Source organism: Heteronotia binoei, chromosome 18 (genome assembly GCF_032191835.1).
Source record: "Heteronotia binoei isolate CCM8104 ecotype False Entrance Well chromosome 18, APGP_CSIRO_Hbin_v1, whole genome shotgun sequence".
In the NCBI taxonomy this organism is placed as follows: Eukaryota; Metazoa; Chordata; class Lepidosauria; order Squamata; family Gekkonidae; genus Heteronotia; species Heteronotia binoei.
The window spans coordinates 9,823,768-9,841,646 of NC_083240.1; the positions used below are offsets into that span (position 1 = coordinate 9,823,768).

At 47.6% G+C, this 17,879-nt stretch overlaps 1 protein-coding gene across 3 annotated transcripts in view; it reads right to left on the reverse strand.

Moving 5' to 3' along the window:
- Window positions 1-17,879, reverse strand: part of ACAP3 (ArfGAP with coiled-coil, ankyrin repeat and PH domains 3) — a 241,085-nt gene that overhangs the window by 16,221 nt on the left and 206,985 nt on the right. For 2 of the 3 annotated variants that reach the window (XM_060259262.1, XM_060259261.1), the window contains 5 exons: window positions 14,245-14,337; window positions 13,779-13,999; window positions 12,119-12,228; window positions 11,621-11,731; window positions 9,610-9,671 (listed from right to left, as the gene is read on the reverse strand). In XM_060259262.1, the coding sequence (XP_060115245.1) occupies window positions 9,610-9,671; window positions 11,621-11,731; window positions 12,119-12,228; window positions 13,779-13,999; window positions 14,245-14,337 (597 nt within the window). Of the gene's footprint in view, window positions 1-9,273; window positions 9,672-11,620; window positions 11,732-12,118; window positions 12,229-13,778; window positions 14,000-14,244; window positions 14,338-17,879 lie in introns of those variants that run through there. The other variant, XM_060259263.1, reaches the window with a different exon arrangement.

The following is a 17,879-nucleotide window of genomic DNA, read 5'->3' on the forward strand; positions in this document are numbered from 1 at the left end:
TTAAATGTGATGGCCAGAACTCTCTTGGAGTTCAATGATGCTTGTCACTGCCTTGATCTTGGCTCCACCCCTAATGTCTCCTGGCTCCACCCCCAAAGTCTCCTGGCTCCACCCCCAAAGTCCCCAGATATTTCTTGAATTGGACTTGGCAACCCTAGCATGGAGGCTTAGCGTCTCTCCTTGCCTCCCCTGGAGGTTGGCTTTGTTGCGCTGCTCTGTTATGTCTCTTGTGCTGTGTGACAGCAAGCCCAGGAGGATATATGGGATCACTGCTGTTTGGGGACTTAATTGTAAGGGGAAATGATAGGTTTGGGTGCCGCTTTCTTCGCAAAGGCAAACCTGCAGTCCCAGCCAAATCCGTAATCCCGTGCACGAGCCAGCTTTTTGCAATGGAACCCTCCCTCCACTCCAGGGGGAAATAAAGGAGAGCAGAAAGCAAGACTGTTTGGCATGAGATATTTCAAAGAGGATTGTACACCACACAAGGAAAAAAAAATACATCCATATTGAAAGAGAGGCAAGGGGGGGGGGGAAGAAAAGGAAAAAGGAACCAACCGAAACCATGTCATATTACACCAAAATCTTTGCCGCAAACAAACCTGAAATTATATACAAGTTTCCCCAAACTCCCCTCTCGACACCCAGCGCACGCACCCCGTCTGCCTTGTTCAGTGTCAGCCGATAGAGGGACCTATTGGAAATGCAGTTGGCACCCCGAGAAAAAGGTTTTTTTTTTAAGAGAAGCTTTTGCTTCTGAAATGGCCGAGGAGGGGGGGGGGGAGGCTTTTGAGAAAAAAGTGCCGTTTGAATTGACGTGCACCTGGCAACCTGTGATCTATGTGCTGAAAAATCAAGGAGTGGGAAGGAAGCGGAGGGAAAGATTGGCAGGTCTGTTGTTTTTTGTAAAAAAAAAAAAGAAAAGAAAAATACATGCCCGAGCAACTGTACAAAAGGGGGGGGGGGACAGAAGAGAGAATCCCAACATTAAATACAGCCAAACTGTAATGAATGAAAATAATAATAATAATAATTACAGGAGGCCTCGAGGGCTTTCTCAACAATAAATTAAATACATAACAAGGTCACCTTTTTTTAAACAAAAAAAAAATGACAGCACGTAAACCATGACCTTCCCCCGCCCCAAAAAAAAATCCAAAAAGAGAACCCAATACTGTTAAGTAGGAAAAGTGCACAAAGTTGATTTTACACCTCTTAAGGAAAGATGGTACCACTACATCTGAAAAGAGAGAAACTTTCTGGCCACGCGTGCTGGAATTCTCCCTACCCCACGGCTCAGACCCATGGAGATTCCTGGCAGTGACCCATCTTCAGACTGTAACCTATACACTTTCAGGTTCAAACACCTTTTAAAAAAAACAAACCGTTGTTCTTGTGCTTCAAATGCCAACAAAAATGGGCCAGAGCGTTATGGCCAGGAGGGTGGTGTGGTGGAAATGCACCTCTTCTACTGGAAAGATCTGTGGTCGTTCTATGCGACCGTTCTGCGTGCAGTGGAGGTACAGGGATTGGGGCTTTTTTGGAAGATGGGACCAACTGGGGGGTGGGCAAAAAAGTTTAAGGGGACGATGCCTTCTGAACTTGCTTTTGATGGAATTGGACTGCTGGTCTGTCTGGTTCAATAATTTCTGCACACAAGTGGCGCAGCACTTCGGTGTATCAGGAGGTACCAGAAATGTCAGGGAGTGAACTCCGGACTTTCGGCATGCAATGTGGCACAGCTCTTCTGCGTCTCAGGAAGAAATGGGTCCTTAGAAACTCTTGAGGTCTGAAATCCTCTGGGCTGGAAACGCCGGGGATTGAACCCGGGACCTTCTGCATGCCAAGCAGAGATGCTGCTGAGATGCATTCTCTTCCCTGCACTGCTTCAGGGCGGATCTATCTCACAGATCCTGTCTTCTAAGACCAGTTTAACTGTTGTGGTCTCACCACTGCCGCCGCCTGCTGCCCCCACTCCAAGAATCCTGGAATTTTTAGTTTAGTGACGGCTGAGAGATGATCTCTCTGTGAAAGACAGGGACAGTTTGGGAATGGAAGTTCGCTGTGAAGGGATTCACAGCAAACATTCGAAGGGGAGAGCTTGGGTATGTTCAGCGCAACACTGCTTTTTTAAAAAGCGATGTATTTAAAGAATACGGTTGTCTTTTGACTTTTTTTTTTACACTGTACAAGGAGGACAGATTTCGATTCTTATGAGAAAGAATCATGTGTGCTCTGAAACATGGGGCGGGGCTAAAGCCCCTTCCCCTCCCACCCCCAATTGTGCCCTTGGTTAGAGAGCCCCAGATCTCCTGTCCTGTAACTCTACAATTTCTACAATTGGATGGCCTAAGAAGGGGGGGAAGCTTGACTTTTCTACCCGGGAGGATGATACGGATGTTCAAGGTATCCTGAGGTAGTTTGGTCACCCGGATGGGCTCTATGACTTGAGCTAACCTTTGTGTTGCTTGTTTAGTTTCCACTCCAAGTTTGTCCCAGGATGTGATTATACCCTCTCCGGCTGAAGGTGTCACATGCACAGAAGACCATCTCCCTGCATTGAAACCCAAGTGTCCAATTTGTGGTCCCCTCACCAAGTCAACCAAACCTGGTTTCATGACCCAGACTTGAAACCTCCCATTGTTTGTTTGGTGGAGAAAACAGACTGAAGCAATTACAATTGGTTTGGAAGAAGAAGACTGCAGGTTTATGCTCCGCCCTTCTCTCTGAATCAGAACGGCTTACAATCTCCTATATCTTCTCCCCCCACAACAGACACCCTGTGAGGTGGGTGGGGCTGAGAGGGCTCTCCCAGAAGCTGCCCTTTCAAGGACAACTCCTACGAGAGCTATGGCTGACCCAAGGCCATTCTGGCAGCTGCAAGTGGAGGAGTGGGGAATCAAACCCAGTTCTCCCAGATAAGAGTCCGCACACTTAACTACTACACCAAACTGGCTCTCCTGAAAGACTGTAACATCCCCAACTTTCTTATTTTACAGGTTCCTTCAAGACAGAATGGCTAGAAGAGAGCCTGGAGGCAGAGAGAGACAGTGCGACTCGTTTTCTTGAATCGATGGGCCTTGGTTTTGGATTGTCATTTTCTCTCTTATTTGGTAAAAGACAATGCTTCAAGGAATTCTGGTACAGGACATTAGATCTCAAGGGAGGGTGCTTTGGATGAAAAGAAATCCAAGTGGCTGAGGAGAAAGGCTAGAGTCCTGGAGGTCACCTTGAAAACTTTTTTTAGACCGGGTGGCAGGATAGAAGTGTTAGAAATTAATTAGTTTAAATAAGCACCCTTGTAGGAGGCCCAGTCACGTACGCATTGTGGAGCAGAAGAAGCTGGAATTGGTGGAAACTGATGAGAAGTCTAAAAGAAACTGATGAGAAGTCTAAAAAAAACATCAGGGAGGACAGCGTTTTACTAGAGATGCTGGGATGGACAAACAAAGTACCTTCTATTTACAAGAAAAACGTGCTTCCGGTTTATAATCTCCAGTAGGATGGTGACAAAAAGGTCTTCTCAAGAACAACATTTTGATTGTGGGCAGGGGGTTTTTTTTGTAGCAGGAGCTCCTTTGCATACTAAGCCACACCCCTCCTGATGTAGCCCAAGCCTCCTGGAGTTTACAGGAAGCCTTGTGCTAAGAGCCTTGTAAGCTCTTGGAGGAATGGCTACATCAGGGGGTTGGGGCCTAATATGCAAAGGAGTTCCAGCTACAAGAAAAAGCCCTGGTTGCGGGTATAGATGCAGAGAGTTGGAACAGGCTTGCCAGGTTTCAAGGCCTCTGCTCTCACAAAGGCCATTAGATGGCCACGGGCCAGCAACTCTGTCTCCATCTACCCCTACTTTGCAGGGGTATTGTGAGGATTACATAGAGATGGGTGAAATAAGAGAGCAGTTCTGAGTTTCTCAGAGAAAGAGTTGGGTGGAAATGGAACAGAGAGAATATGCTGCTATATGATACATGACAGAAGACTTCTTCATGTTCTTGTTTTCCTGGTTTATAAATTCCTGTTTCTTCAGAGATTTCTGTTCCATGCAAGACTCCCTCTAAGCTGTGGAGCAAAAATTCTACTTTGTGAGCTACTGCAGAAATTAGTTTGCTCTGGGGGCATTTTTCTTGAGCTGGGGGGTGGGAAATAATGTGAGCTGGAGGCTGAAAAAACTGAGCTAGCTCACGCTAACTCAGCTTAGAGAGAATACTGGTTCCATGCATGTTTGGCTCCCTCTAGTGGGTGATTTGATATTACGTCGGTTTATGCCTGGCATCTCTCCCTGCAGATCTAAACTTCAGGTTTTTATGCTGGACTGGGGGGGCCCAAATACACACGAGACAGAAACATAACCCCCCCCCCAACAAAAAAAAATGAACTGAGGAAATTGAGAATGCATAAGAGCCCAGAGGGAAGGGAAGGGAAGGGAAGGGAAGGGAAGGGAAGGGAAGGGAAGGGAAGGGAAGGGAAGGGAAGGGAAGGGAAGACTGCAGCCAGGGGTGGAATTCTAGCAGGAGCTCCTTTGCATATTAGGCCACACACCCTGATGTAGCCAATCCTCCAAGAGCTTACAGGGCTCTTTTTTGTAAGCTCTTGGAGGATTGGCTACATCAGGTGTGTGTGGCCTAATATGCAAAGGAGCACCTGCTAGAATTCCACCCCTGACTGTAGCTACATGGTAGAAAGGAAGAAAAGATGGATGGATGGGCAACATCTATGTAACAAAGCAGGATTGTGTTTGCTGTTCTTTGATAAGAAGGAACATGGTCATTCCACTGAGGAAGAAATTACCACCTGCGTCAGGACTGAGAAGACAGGGTTCTTTAGTTTCTGTATACCTATTACTATCACTTTTTCTCAGACTTTATTGAGGGCAGAAGGTTTCTGGTGAGGTGGGAGAAGCAGGGCACTGTTTTTTTGAGCAAGAATGCAGTTCCAGCTAGCTTGGGGTCAGGGGTGTGGCCTAATATGCAAATAAGTTCTTGCTGGGCCCTGTATGAAACAACAGTGATGTGATGGCCTAATAAGCCAATGAGTTCCTGCATGACTCTTTCTACAAAAAAAGCCCTGTGTGAAACAATGGTAACTCGGGGGTGTGGCCTAATATGCAAATGAGTTCCTGCTGGACTTTTTCCTACAAAAAAAAGCCCTGGGGAGAAGTATATCATTGCTGAGTTAAGTTTGGCTCAAGACTGCTGGGTGTGATTCAGCCGGGGGAGGGAAAGGGAGGAGAGAAAGCAGTCAAGAAGGCCTTCAGCCTTGCCATGTAAATCACCAAAGGTGCCAAGGCATGGAGACAGCAAGTCTGGGAAGTGAGTAACTCAGGGATAGGGTCATGCAAGATTACGTAAAGGAGGATGATGTCGTCTCTAGGTGGAAGGAGAAAGTGCCTTTAGGGGGTGAGAAGAGGGTGTGGGGCTGCCCAGGCCACAGGACGATGGCCCGATGCCCATTGGTTGGATACAGCTACAGGTAGGGTTGCCAATCCCCAGGTGGGGGCAGGGGATCCCCTGGTTTGGAGACCCTCCCCCCCGCTTCAGGGTCATCAGAAAGCGGGGGGAGGGGAGGGAAATGTCTGCTGGGAACTCTATTATTACCTATGGAGATTTATTCCCATAGAAAATCATGGAGAATTGATCCGCGGGTATCTGGGGCTCTGGGGGGGGGGCTGTTTTTTGGGGTAGAGGCACCAAATTTTCAGTATAGCATCTAGTGCCTCTCCCCAAAATACCCCCAAGTTTCAAAAAGATTGGACCAGGGGGTCCAATTCTATGAGCCCCAAAAGAAGGTGCCCCTATCCTTCATTATTTCCTATGGAAGGAATTGAAAAGGTGTGCCGTCCCTTTAAATGTGATGGCCAGAACTCTCTTTGGAGTTCAATGATGCTTGTCACAGCCTTGATCTTGGCTCCACCCCCAAAGTCTCCTGGCTCCACCCCCAAAGTCCCCAGATATTTCTTGAATTGGACTTGGCAACCTAAAGCTGCAGGGGGGAAAGACTGACACAGGACAATCGGCCATCTTGCAGCTTAGGCTAGGATGCACAGCTGACTTACACACTTAGACAGAAATCCTGGTTTTGTTCCATGGGACGTACTTCCAAAGAAGCATGCACAGGAGTGCAACCCTAACCTACCCAGGACTCTCTGTGCTCAAGGCTCAGAAGAGGATGGGGATGCCCAAGGTCAAGCCATAGGACTGGCAAGCAGGATGTAGCTTCTGGGATGGGCGATCTTGGTATAAATATTTAGAGCACTGCCTGGTCAACAGAACAGAGCGTTCTGCTTACTTTCAACTCTAGACCTCACGCTGTTCCCAGTTTGACTCTCCGGGTTGACTCTCGCAACAAACAGCAGCGGTCCGGAGCTGGAACCTTTCAGTCCTGGATCTGGGACAATTATTTGTGACTCTATGCTGACCCTTACAGCTGAAAATCTGAGTTGAGACAGTAAGAAATGTCAATTTGAGACAATATCATCTCTTGTACCTTCCAAAGAGCTCCAAGATTTCTAGCCAGGGCATTTGGAAAAGGAGCAACCCAGACATAATAAAATACAGGAGGGATGAAGGTTGGCCCAGGTTAGTCTGATCTTGGAAGCTAAGCAGGGATGGCCCCGCTTAGGACTTGGCTGGGAGATCACCAAGGAAGTCCAGGTCACTACACAGAGGCAGGCAATGGCAAACCACCTGTGTTTGTCTCTTGCCTTGAAAAACCCCACCTTTTCTGCCACCTGCCAAGTATTTCTAGGAAGTGGGTGGGGGCAGATAGAGCTTTTGCCCAGCAAGGCTTCTGATTGGCCACTGGAGATCTTGATTGACTGTGCAGATTTTTAAAAATAATGTTGCTTTGGCAGCAGCTACTACAACAGCACACGGATCTACACCATGTGACTGAAGTGAAGCTCCGGCAGCCATTTTGTGGCAGGCTTTGCTTCCTGCAGCAGCCATTTTGTGGCAGCCATTTTGTTGTTGCGCCCATCATGCTGTGTCAGAATTCCAAATGGGCCTGCAGACTCAAGAAGGCTGGGGACCCCTGCCCCATAGGGTTGCCGTAAACCGGCTGTGTCTTGACAGTACTTTCCAGATGAGGGAAATCATTTAATTCAGCTGAGATGCCCAGTGGAATTCACCAGCCGGTATCAAGTCAGCCATCCTCTCTGCCTTGAAGGGACATTGTAGGATTCAATTGCCCTGCCATAGAATCGCCCAGGTTAGCTGCCACTCTTCATACACAATTGTCAAAGAAATGACCTACTTCTACATCTGAAGCAAATCCTGGTCTCTCTTCTGACAAAGACCATAACACCCTCCAGGGTTACTCAGAGAGTAAGAACGGGTCCCGCTCCAGCAAAAAGCATAATAAATAAATAACCCTCCCCACCCACCCACACCCCATTCCCCCTCCCCGAAAATCCCTAATCCCGGAATCCGAGAAATCCAGATTCGTTGAGCCCTCTGCAGTCATGCATTGGTGAGAGGGGGAAATCACAGTCTCTGTAAGGACGTGCATGCAAACAGCGATCCCCTTCTCCAAAAGAGTTAAGTAGGAAATCCATCGTGATTTAGGAATATAAATCCCCTGGTGTGCTCCAGTAAATTGTTGCATTGAGCCCTGAAAGGCTAGAGGAGAGTGACCCGACAGTTCTCCCTGGGTGTGTTTTACAAAACAAAACAAAAACCCATCGCCGGCGATGAGCCTCTTGTTCCAAGCCTCACCGCTTTGGTAAGTCTCAGGATGAAGACAGGCGTAACGTTTAAAGAGATCACGGCCGGTTTGGTTACGTTGCTGAATTTTGTAAATACTACGTTTGGATATGCTCAGCTAAATTACATTGCGTTGGGAGGGAACGCCCCAAAAACGCATGATTGTTTCCTTCGAGAAAGCTCGTAAATAATGAGCCAATTCAGAACTGAGCCGAGGGCGTCTGCTCATACCAATTTGCATGATGGAAATTCCCTCTTTTGTGTTTGCTGCCGAGCCAGTCCTTGCTTTTCCCATGAGTTTCACCTGGGATATCTGCCTTGCCAGGAACAAAATCTTTAGAAGATGTATGACTGAGTGCCGCTTTGTACAAAGCAGTTCCATGTCCATAGAAAATGAGGCTAGACACTTCCCCCCGAAATCACTGTTTTCTCTGTGCAGGAAAACGTTTTGCACAAAGGAATATTCAGTTCTGTGAGCCCCCACCACCAATCCAAAGTGGGACATCCTGGACACAGGTTGTCCGTCACAGTGAGAATCAGGGCACAATAATTTTGCCATGATTTTGTTTGTAGGCTACCAGCTGGTTTGTTCACCTATATGTTTCCTTTACACAGGAACGTTTCAAAACCAGTTTCCAAATTGTGGGAGGCGGCCTTCATGACACCACGAGCACTAGCCGACCCGTGCCTTTCTTCAGCGGAACTGTTTTGCAAAGCTGCACAACTTTATTTTTCGGAGCAAAATGGAAAAAAGGAAAGGATACGTTTGTATCGGACCTGAAGTTTCCAAACCGGCCTCGCCGCTCTCCAAATATCACGTGTCTTCACCCTAAACAGATTGCATCCTTAACTTGGAAGCGGCTGAGTTATGGCTTTGACCAGCTAAGCTTACCTCTCTGGTATTTTTTCTTTTAAAAAAAAAAGGGAAAAGAAAACGAGAGGAAGCGTTTGCTAGCATAAACCTGAGAGGATGTAAGTTGGGCAGTCATGCCTCTCAATTCAAGAACTACAGCCCACGGGTGGTACACGGCAAACAGATCCACCACCAGCCCCGCCAAGCCCCTCCAGTGCCACGCTCTAAAGAGGAGAGCAGACATGCCTTCTACCCCAAACCACACTGTGGTTTTTTGCATCAGTCTCAACCCCTTCCGGAGTCCAGACACAAACTTGACAGCCCCCAATGCTACCAAAAAAGCGAGAGAAGAGCACGAGAGAGACGGAGAAGGAAGGCCCCCTCTGAAGATGCTCAGTCCCTATCCTGATTCTTTCTCCATATATATGGACAGTGTTCCCCCCCCCGCCCCACTTCCCCCCCCAAACTATGGATCCTGTCTTTAGGCCTGATAACAAGGTTCAAATTGTTTTCTAAGCAGCAGATATTGTTTACCCGCCCCCCCCGCCCGAATGTACATGGGAAGGGGTGTGTGTGTTTCTTTATTCTCATGCTTCCGATGGTCCCATAACCTTTGTCAACTTGCGTGCCGCTATTTGTGTTCGAGCCCCGATTCACCCCTCTCCCAAAACAAATCTGCCTGCATATCCAAAACAGAAAGCCTCTCGAGATCCAGATATGTAAATTTACATATATATTTATTTTAAAGGTTCTCCCTCCTCCCTCTCTCTCTCGCTCTCTCTCTTTCTCCTTCTGTGTGACCTTCAGCTGATCCACTCATAAGCTACCAGAATCGAGATCTTCCCCTGGCAAAGCCCGCCCCACCCCCAAGACACACATCTAACAGTTTTTTTTTTCCTGGGCTTGGTCGGTATCCTTAAATTTCGACCCAAAAGAGGAGGAAGAGGAGGCAGCAGGGTTGCGGGAGTCGTCACTAACACTCATCTATGTTAAGGCTGATGAACTCCTGTATACACTTTCGGTACTGGAGCTCTGTAGGGCTGTTGTTGGGATATTGACCTGGATGACCAAAGGGACCCTCAGCTTCACGCATCTCTTCGTTCATTCGAGCCAGACGCAACCTGCGGGAAACAATGAGGAAAGGCTTTTGTGAGTCTTGACGTGCTGGGTGGGAATAACTGGGAAAGGCTTTGCTTGAAATTCCTTGAATCTTTCTCGAAGTTCGCAGCATCGAAACTCGTCTCGAAATTTTCGCTTTATGGGGAAATTTGGTGCTGATGCCATGTCTTTGCATTACTGCCTCTTTCCATTCCGTAGAACATTTTCCCAACAGACTTACAATGGAATCCCAAGCAGTTACACCTTTCTAAGTCTATTGACTTCAATGAGTTTAGAAGACTACAACTCTGCTAAGTATTCTACTCCCAGATTCCTGTCATGACGTCCTGTGGCGGTGAGAGGTCAAGGAAGACACTCACAGCACAGCTCATTTTTCAACCTACTGTAATATTTCCCCCCGTTTCCAGTCACTGAATTTTGGAACTCTTCTATGCAATTTTGGTTGCTGGATCGAAACTTCTCAGGCTTCTTCCCGTAAACCTCTCTGGATGTTCCATCCAAATAGAATGCTCCAGATTTGCTATGGAATTCCATGGTAAGTAAAAAAAAAATTGATAGCTACTCTATAAAGCAGGGGTGTCAAACTCATGAGGGCTGAATCTGATATAAATGAAGCCTCGTTGGCCGGGCCATGTCAGGTTGGGCCATGGGCTATTAAAGATTAGGTAGCAGAGAGATAAATTTTATAAAGAACACAGACAAACACAAATATATATTTTAAAAAACTTAAAACATGCTTAAAATGTCAGCACTCATTGGTCTTAAAGATGCTTCTTTTGTATTTCTCCCATGGGATCCAGGGAACTGGGCAAAGGAAGCTCTGGCTCTTTCTTTCCTTCCCCAAGGGACTGGGAGGGGGAGTAGTCTCAGCCAGTAGAAGGAAGAGAGGCTTGACTCAGTAGCTCTGCTGTGCAATTGAGAAAGCCTGGCAAAGCAAGCTATTCCTCTCCCCTTCCTCCCCAAGGGAGGAGCCTCAGCCAATGGAGAAAATAGAGGTATTGCTCTGTAGCTCCTGTGCAGTTGAGCAAGCCTGGCAAAACCAACTGTTATGCAGAAGAAAGCAAGATATAGGAAGAAGGAAGCAGATGACAGCCGGTTGCTTGGAGGCCTTAGGTGCCCTCCGGGGGCCTGATTTGGCTCCTGAACTGCATGTTTGACACCCCTGCTATAAAGGATGTCCCGGGGTGGAGGCTTAGGACACTTTTACTGCCTTTGTTCTAACTCTCACCTGGGGCAGAGACACAAGTTTCAGCCTTTACAGTGTCAAGATGTAGATCAGAGGACTAGGAAACAAAAGGTCCCCTGTGCAAGCACCAGTCGTTTCCGACTCTGGGGTGACGTTGCATCACAACGTTTTCATGGCAGACTTTTTACGGGGTGGTTTGCCATCGCCTTCCCCAGTCAGCTGCACTCCCCCCCCCCAGCAAGCTGCGTACTTGTTTTACCGACCTCGGAAGGATGAAAGGCTGAGTCAACCTTGCCAGGCTTTCTCAATCCGACGGAATCGAACTCAGGTCGTGAACAGTGAGTTCAGACCGCAGTACTACAGCTTTACCACTCTGCGCCACGGGGCTGCTAGAGGACTAGACAGGATGTTTATTGTTTTGAACTTGCAGTTTCCTTTTCCTGTAAGTAATTAGTGGGAGTTTTGTAAACTAATATGCATGGGTGCTGCATTCTTCTTTTGCCCTGCTGCATTAAATAATCCAATTGTGCCTCTTCTAAATTTCCTTGCTTGCCCTTTCTCTTTCCTTGCAGATTGTGTCTGCTGATCCCAGAATGTAACACCTTCAGTGGTAAGGCATGGGAAGCAAGTTCTTCTTTGCTGATTGCAACACATCAGGAGAAAGCAATCCCTGTGGCCAAGACCCTATAAAGGTTGCAAACATCAAAACCAGCAATGGGCCACAGCAAGCCAGATGGGGCTCTGATAGGGCCCAGATACACTTACAAGGTAACAATGTCTGCGTTGGCAGCCTGGACCGCGATACTGAGAGGGTCCTGCCCATCCTCGTCGATTGCGTGCTGATTGGCTCCTCGCTTTAGGAACAAGCAGACCTGACTGCCAAACATAAAAACAATCCAGGTCAGAGGAAACATCGTCCCATTAAGAGAAATTCAGAGCAGAACAAAAATCCCGGCAAAATAACAGAAAAGACTGGTGGAAATCTACTCATTCCTACACAGAACCTACATTTATTATCTCGTACAAAATAGTAGACATGCCGGGGGGGGAGGGGGTGTCATCAGTTTCATAAGCCTGCAGTAGAGCAATTGATTCGACATAATGAAGCTAACTGATCCACTCGGTATATGGGAAGACTGATGTCAGCCATATTTGTTAAAAAATGCAGATGTCCTTGTGTCCGAATGGGTTTTGCTCTTTACCATCCCCTGGCCTTAATAAACATCATTTGCTCCCAACCAGGATATGGAATGAGTGACTCACCCAGTGTGGCCCAAATACGTTGCATGATGCAGAGGCGCACGCCCTCGGATATCTCTTTGGTTAACATCCGCTCCATTCTGGAGCAAGAATTCGCAAGCTATCAAGGAGCCCTGTTGGAAACGGAGGGAGAAATTAAGACATTGTTCTGAGTGTCTCAACTGACTCAAACAAGTTTCACGTCATTCCTTTTCTCCCAAGGGACCCTGGGACCTGTAGTTCTGTACTGGGGGGTACTGGCTGTCTCTTGGCATCCTGACAAAAGTATAGCTCCCAAGATTTCTTGGGGGAATCTAGAACAATTAAATAGGGGGGAAACAAAGTACTGTAACTTTGTCATTTTGATATGCCTTCTTGGTTCCCCCCCCCCTTAAGGCATTATTAACAATGCCCTGACTTGTATGGCCCAGGCTAGCCTGATCTTGTCAAATCACAGAAGCTAAGCATGGTCAGCCCTGGTTAAGTACTCGGATGGGTCCATCGGTGGCTATTAGCCACAGCGTATTATTGGAATTCTCTGTCTGGGGCAGTGATGCTCTGTATTCTTGGTGCTCGGGAGGAACAACAGTGTGAGGACTTCTAGTGTCCTGACCCCACTGATGGACCTCCTGATGGCACCTGGGTTTGGGGTTTTTTTAGGTTTTTTTGGCCACTGTATGACACAGAGTGTTGGACTGGATGGGCCCTTGACCTGACCCAAAATGGCTTCTCTTATGTTCTTATGTGGCACAGAGTGTTGGACTGGATGGGCCATTGGCCTGATCCAACATGGCTTCTCTTATGCTCTTATGTGACACACAGTGTTGGACTGGATGGGCCATTGGCCTGATCCAACATGGCTTCTCTTATGTTCTTATGCGACACAGAGTGTTGGACTGGATGGGCCATTGGCCTGATCCAACATGGCTTCTCTTATGTTCTTATGTGACACAGAGTGTTGGAATGGATGGGCCACTGGCCTGATCCAACATGGCTCCTCTTATGTTCTTATGTGACACAGAGTGTTGGAATGGATGGGCCACTGGCCTGATCCAACATGGCTCCTCTTATGTTCTTATGTGGCACAGAGTGTTGGACTGGATGGGCCATTGGCCTGATCCAACATGGCTTCTCTTATGCTCTTATGTGACACAGAGTGTTGGACTGGATGGGCCATTGGCCTGATCCAACATGGCTTCTCTTATGCTCTTATGTGACACAGAGTGTTAAGAACATAAGAACATAAGAGAAGCCATGGGAGGCTTCTTATGGCTTCACTTATGTTCTTCTGTGACACAGAGTGTTGGACTGGATGGGCCCTTGACCTGACCCAAAATGGCTTCTCTTACGTTCTTATGTTACGATGCTACCAAAGAAGTCCAAGGTCACTGTGCAGAGGCAGGCAATGGCAAACCACCTCTGTTCTTGTACAGAAAACCCTATGGGGGTTGCCATGAGCCGGCAGTAACTTGACAGCACTTTCCACTACCATTAATAACAAAAAAAGCCTAAATCAGAGCAGAGATTCTTCCCTGTATCGATACAAGGTCTCTATACCGATACAAGTCTTCTTGTAAAGCAGCATGCATACAGGTGGGGTGACAGCAGCAGAAACGACAATAACTGCACAAGGCAGAACTCCCCCCAAAAATCTGGCTTTTGCGTGACCTCAGAGATTTCTTACCCCCATTACAGCTTGGATCAACGGGGTTTTGTTCTCATCTTCGTCGTTCACCCAGTTGACGTCAGCGCCGTGGGCCAGTGCCTCTGCCATGACGGGCAGGTTCCTGGCCCGTGCCGCCTTGTAAACCAGTAAGCCGGGGTGCAGCTCCCGCAGGTCCTCCAAGTCGGAGGCCTCTTGTTCTATTTCGGCTTCCCCGCTGGACTCTTCTGACGCCTCACATTCTGCAGTGACGGGAGGGGGAGAAGAAAAGATTGGGATAAGAGAGAGGCATGCATGACCTGCGAAGCTCGGACATTTGGTTATGTGCGAGGTGATGGAGCAAACGTTTTGCCCGCAGAACCTCACAAGCCCCTGGAATCTCCAGCTCCAGGATCTCAGACCTTGGGAAATGCATTTCTTTTCTAGATTTCTGAAGTATGACTGCCAGCATCAACAGTGCTCAGCTAGATGAAACCTACGTACTTACCTTCCTCCGTGACGCTATCCACTACAGAGCCAAACACGAGGATGTCGGTGCTACCGTCTGTGCTGCCACCGAGCCCACTGTCGCTGCTCAGACCTGCGGGGCCAACAAGAGACAAACCAAGTGCATTTTAATATGTGGGGACTCAGATGTACCCATCCGTCCACCCCACCCTCCACTAACATGTGAACATGCAAGTGTACCACCTGATGGGAGAAAAATGACCTCGTCCCCCTAGCAAACAGCCACTTATGACATCAGAAAAGTATCTGAGACGAATTAAACGAATTAGACAGGATTATGAAGTCATAAGTGAAAATCCAACATTTCTTTGTCTTCTCTGGTTTCTAGGTAGGTTATTCAGCGCTTGCTTTGGATATCATTAAGAAGCCAGTAAGTAAAGGATACGTCAAACATTATTCGTATCGTATTATTAGCAGGGCTCTTTTTCTAGCAGGAGCTCCTCTGCATATGAGGCCACGCCCCCTGACATAGCCAATCCTCCAAGAGCTTGCAGGGCTCTTTGTACAGGGCCTACTGTAAGCTACATCAGGGGGCATGGCCTAATATGCAGAGGAGTTCCTGCTAGAAAAAGAGTCCTGATTATTAGGATTAGACATTTGGTCTAACAGCACTAGGACACTGCAGATGGAGAAACCAAGAGGGCAAGTTGATGTGGCAAAGGACCCAGCCGCAAGTCAGTAGCTTCAATTTTCCCTTGGGCGGTTTCTCAAAGTATTCGATAGCGCAGCAATACACAAACAACCACAGAAACGAACAAATGTCATTTCCGTGCTCTATCCGTCAGGGATGCTCTCCCGTCACTGGGCTGTTCCACATTCTCATTTTACTCACTGCGAAAGTCCTGTTTCTTGGGGGGGAGGGTGTTAATGTTCCACACCTGTTTTGCTCCCTCTAGCAGCAGATTCAATAGCATACAGGTTTATCTCCAGCATATCTCCCCGCAGTTTAAATCCGCAGGACCTGTATGACATCAAATCGACCGCTAAAGGGAGCAAAACGCATGCAGAACAGGAAAGAAAACTTCAACCAAACAGGAACTTAGTGGCGAGTAAAATGAAAATACAGGAAAAGCCCACTGAGAAAGCATTGAGAAGCATACCCCACCCCCCTGGTCTGCGTATTCCTGTTATACTTTCCATACCCTTCTTAGAGGGTTCATCTGGGATCATCCCTCCCACCCAGTGTTGTAAAGTTTTCAGTCCACGATCCAAAAAGCTACTTAAAACATGTCCCTTGGGGGTTTGTTGGACTTTCCCCCACTTCAGTGCCATCTCCTCCCTCCCTCCCCTGCACAACACAACATCTGCTTTTAAAAATCCTTTGAGTTCATGACCAGGGCTTTTTTTTTGTAGCAGGAGCTCCTTTGCATATTAGCCCACACCTCCCTGATGTAGCCAATCCTCCTGGAACTTACAGGGCTCTTCATACAGGGCCTATTGTAAGCTCCAGGAGGATTGGCTACATCAGGGGCGTGCACCCTAATATGCAAAGGAGTTCCTGCTACAAAAAAAAAGCCCTGTTCATGACACATGGTGCAGGACTTCTGCTCAAGAAATGCAGACCACCAGTCCCCATTCGGCAGCAAGCTTGTGTAGCCCTTTGACTGCAGTCCTCTGAATTTTCCAGCTAGCTCTTCCTTTGCGGGGACTGAAGGATGTCAAAATAGCTTGATAAACCAGACAAAAGGTCCAGCATCCTGTTTCCTACAGTGGCCACCAGCTACCTCTGGGAAGCCCAAAAGCAGAGAAGGTAATTAACACGTGGAATTCACTGCTGTAAGAAGTGGTGGCAGCTACAAGCATAGCCAGCTTCAAGAGGGGATTGGATAAACACATGGAGCAGGGGTCCATCAGTAGCTATTAGCCACAAGGTATAGATGGAACTCTCTGACTGGGACGGTGATGCTCCGTATTGTCGGTGCTTGGAAGGCCACAGTGGGAGGGTGGACCTCCTGAGGGACCATGGGTTTGGGCCCCTGTGTGACATAGAGCGTTGGACTGGATGGGCCACTGGCCTGATCCAACATGGCTTCTCTTATGTTCTTCTGTGACATAGAGCGTTGGACTGGATGGGCCACTGGCCTGATCCAACAGGGCTTCTCTTATGTTCTTATGTGACATAGAGCGTTGGACTGGATGGGCCACTGGCCTGATCCAACAGGGCTTCCCTTATGTTCTTCTGTGACATAGAGCGTTGGACTGGATGGGCCATTGGCCTGATCCAACATGGCTTCTCTTATGTTCTTCTGTGACACAGAGTGTTGGACTGGATGGGCCACTGGCCTGATCCAACATGGCTTCTCTTCTGTGACACAGAGTGTTGGACTGGATGGGCCATTAGCCTGATCCAACATGGCTTCTCTTATGTTCTTCTGTGACATAGAGCGTTGGACTGGATGCGCCATTGGCCTGATCCACATGGCTTCTCTTATGGTCTTATCTTCATCATCCTTTCACAAGATCAGATCACCCTACCAACGGCATTCTTGTTGTTTAGTGTGGCTGCATGAACTATCTTAACACATGTGTACTAAGGCACAAGGATGGAAGAGGAGCCTTGGAAGATCAAAAGGTCCACGTAGCCCAGCATTCTGGTTCCAACAACTAGATTACCCCTAAAAGCCCAGCAGTGCACAAAGAAAAAAAAAATGCTACTCCGACATTTGCCCCATCTCATATTTACTTTCATTCTCATTTTGTTCAGGTTTACGTGCCCACAAGCCACACACCAAGAAAATATTTCTTGGGCTCTCACTCACATTTATAGAACAAGCTTTATGCTGCCCATTTACCTCCTGGATTGCTGAAATTAATTATGATCCTTTACTCTGCGAATTCGTTATACATCAGACAATTCGGGCTCGGTTCGCTGAACCGAATTTCTGCCCTCTTCTATTCTAATATGTCGTTCCCAAACGGAGGGCTTCAATTCTTAGCTAACAGTGAACAGATCTTGACTAAAACTATTGCAAATTTCTCTAATCTGTTTTAAGAACCTAATAACAGCCTTGCCGGATCCAACCGAAATTCCATGTAGTTCAGCATCCGGGCGTCCCACAAGCAGACTTTCCCTGTTGCTTATTCCCAGCTAGCTATAGTACTTTTGAATGCAGAGGTTCTATTGCAGGGGTGGCCAAACTGTGGCTCGGGAGCCAAATGTGGCTCTTCCACACATATTATCTGGCTCTTGAAGCCCCCACTGCCCAGTTGGCCAGCCTGGAGAAGGCATTTGTCTCTTGAAATCATTTGGCCAAGCCAAGCCAACTGGTAGCTTGGAGAATGCATTTAAAGTTAACGTTGCTTTCTTTCTACCTCCATCTTCCCCATCTATTTTCTCTCCCTCTCTTCGTCCCTGTCTTGTGGCTCTCAAACACCTGACGTTCATGTCTTGCGGCTCTCAGACATCTGGCATTTCTTCTATGTGGCTCTTAGCTGAAGCAAGTTTGGCCACCCCTGTTCTATTGAGTTATCAAGGCTACTAGCTCCTTTGTAAGTACATAATACCAGCCAGGGCCTTTTTTTTTTGTAGCAGGAACTCCTTTGCATATTAGGCCACATACCCCTGATGTAACCAGTAGGCCCTGTAATAAGAGCCCTATAAGCTCTTGTGGGATT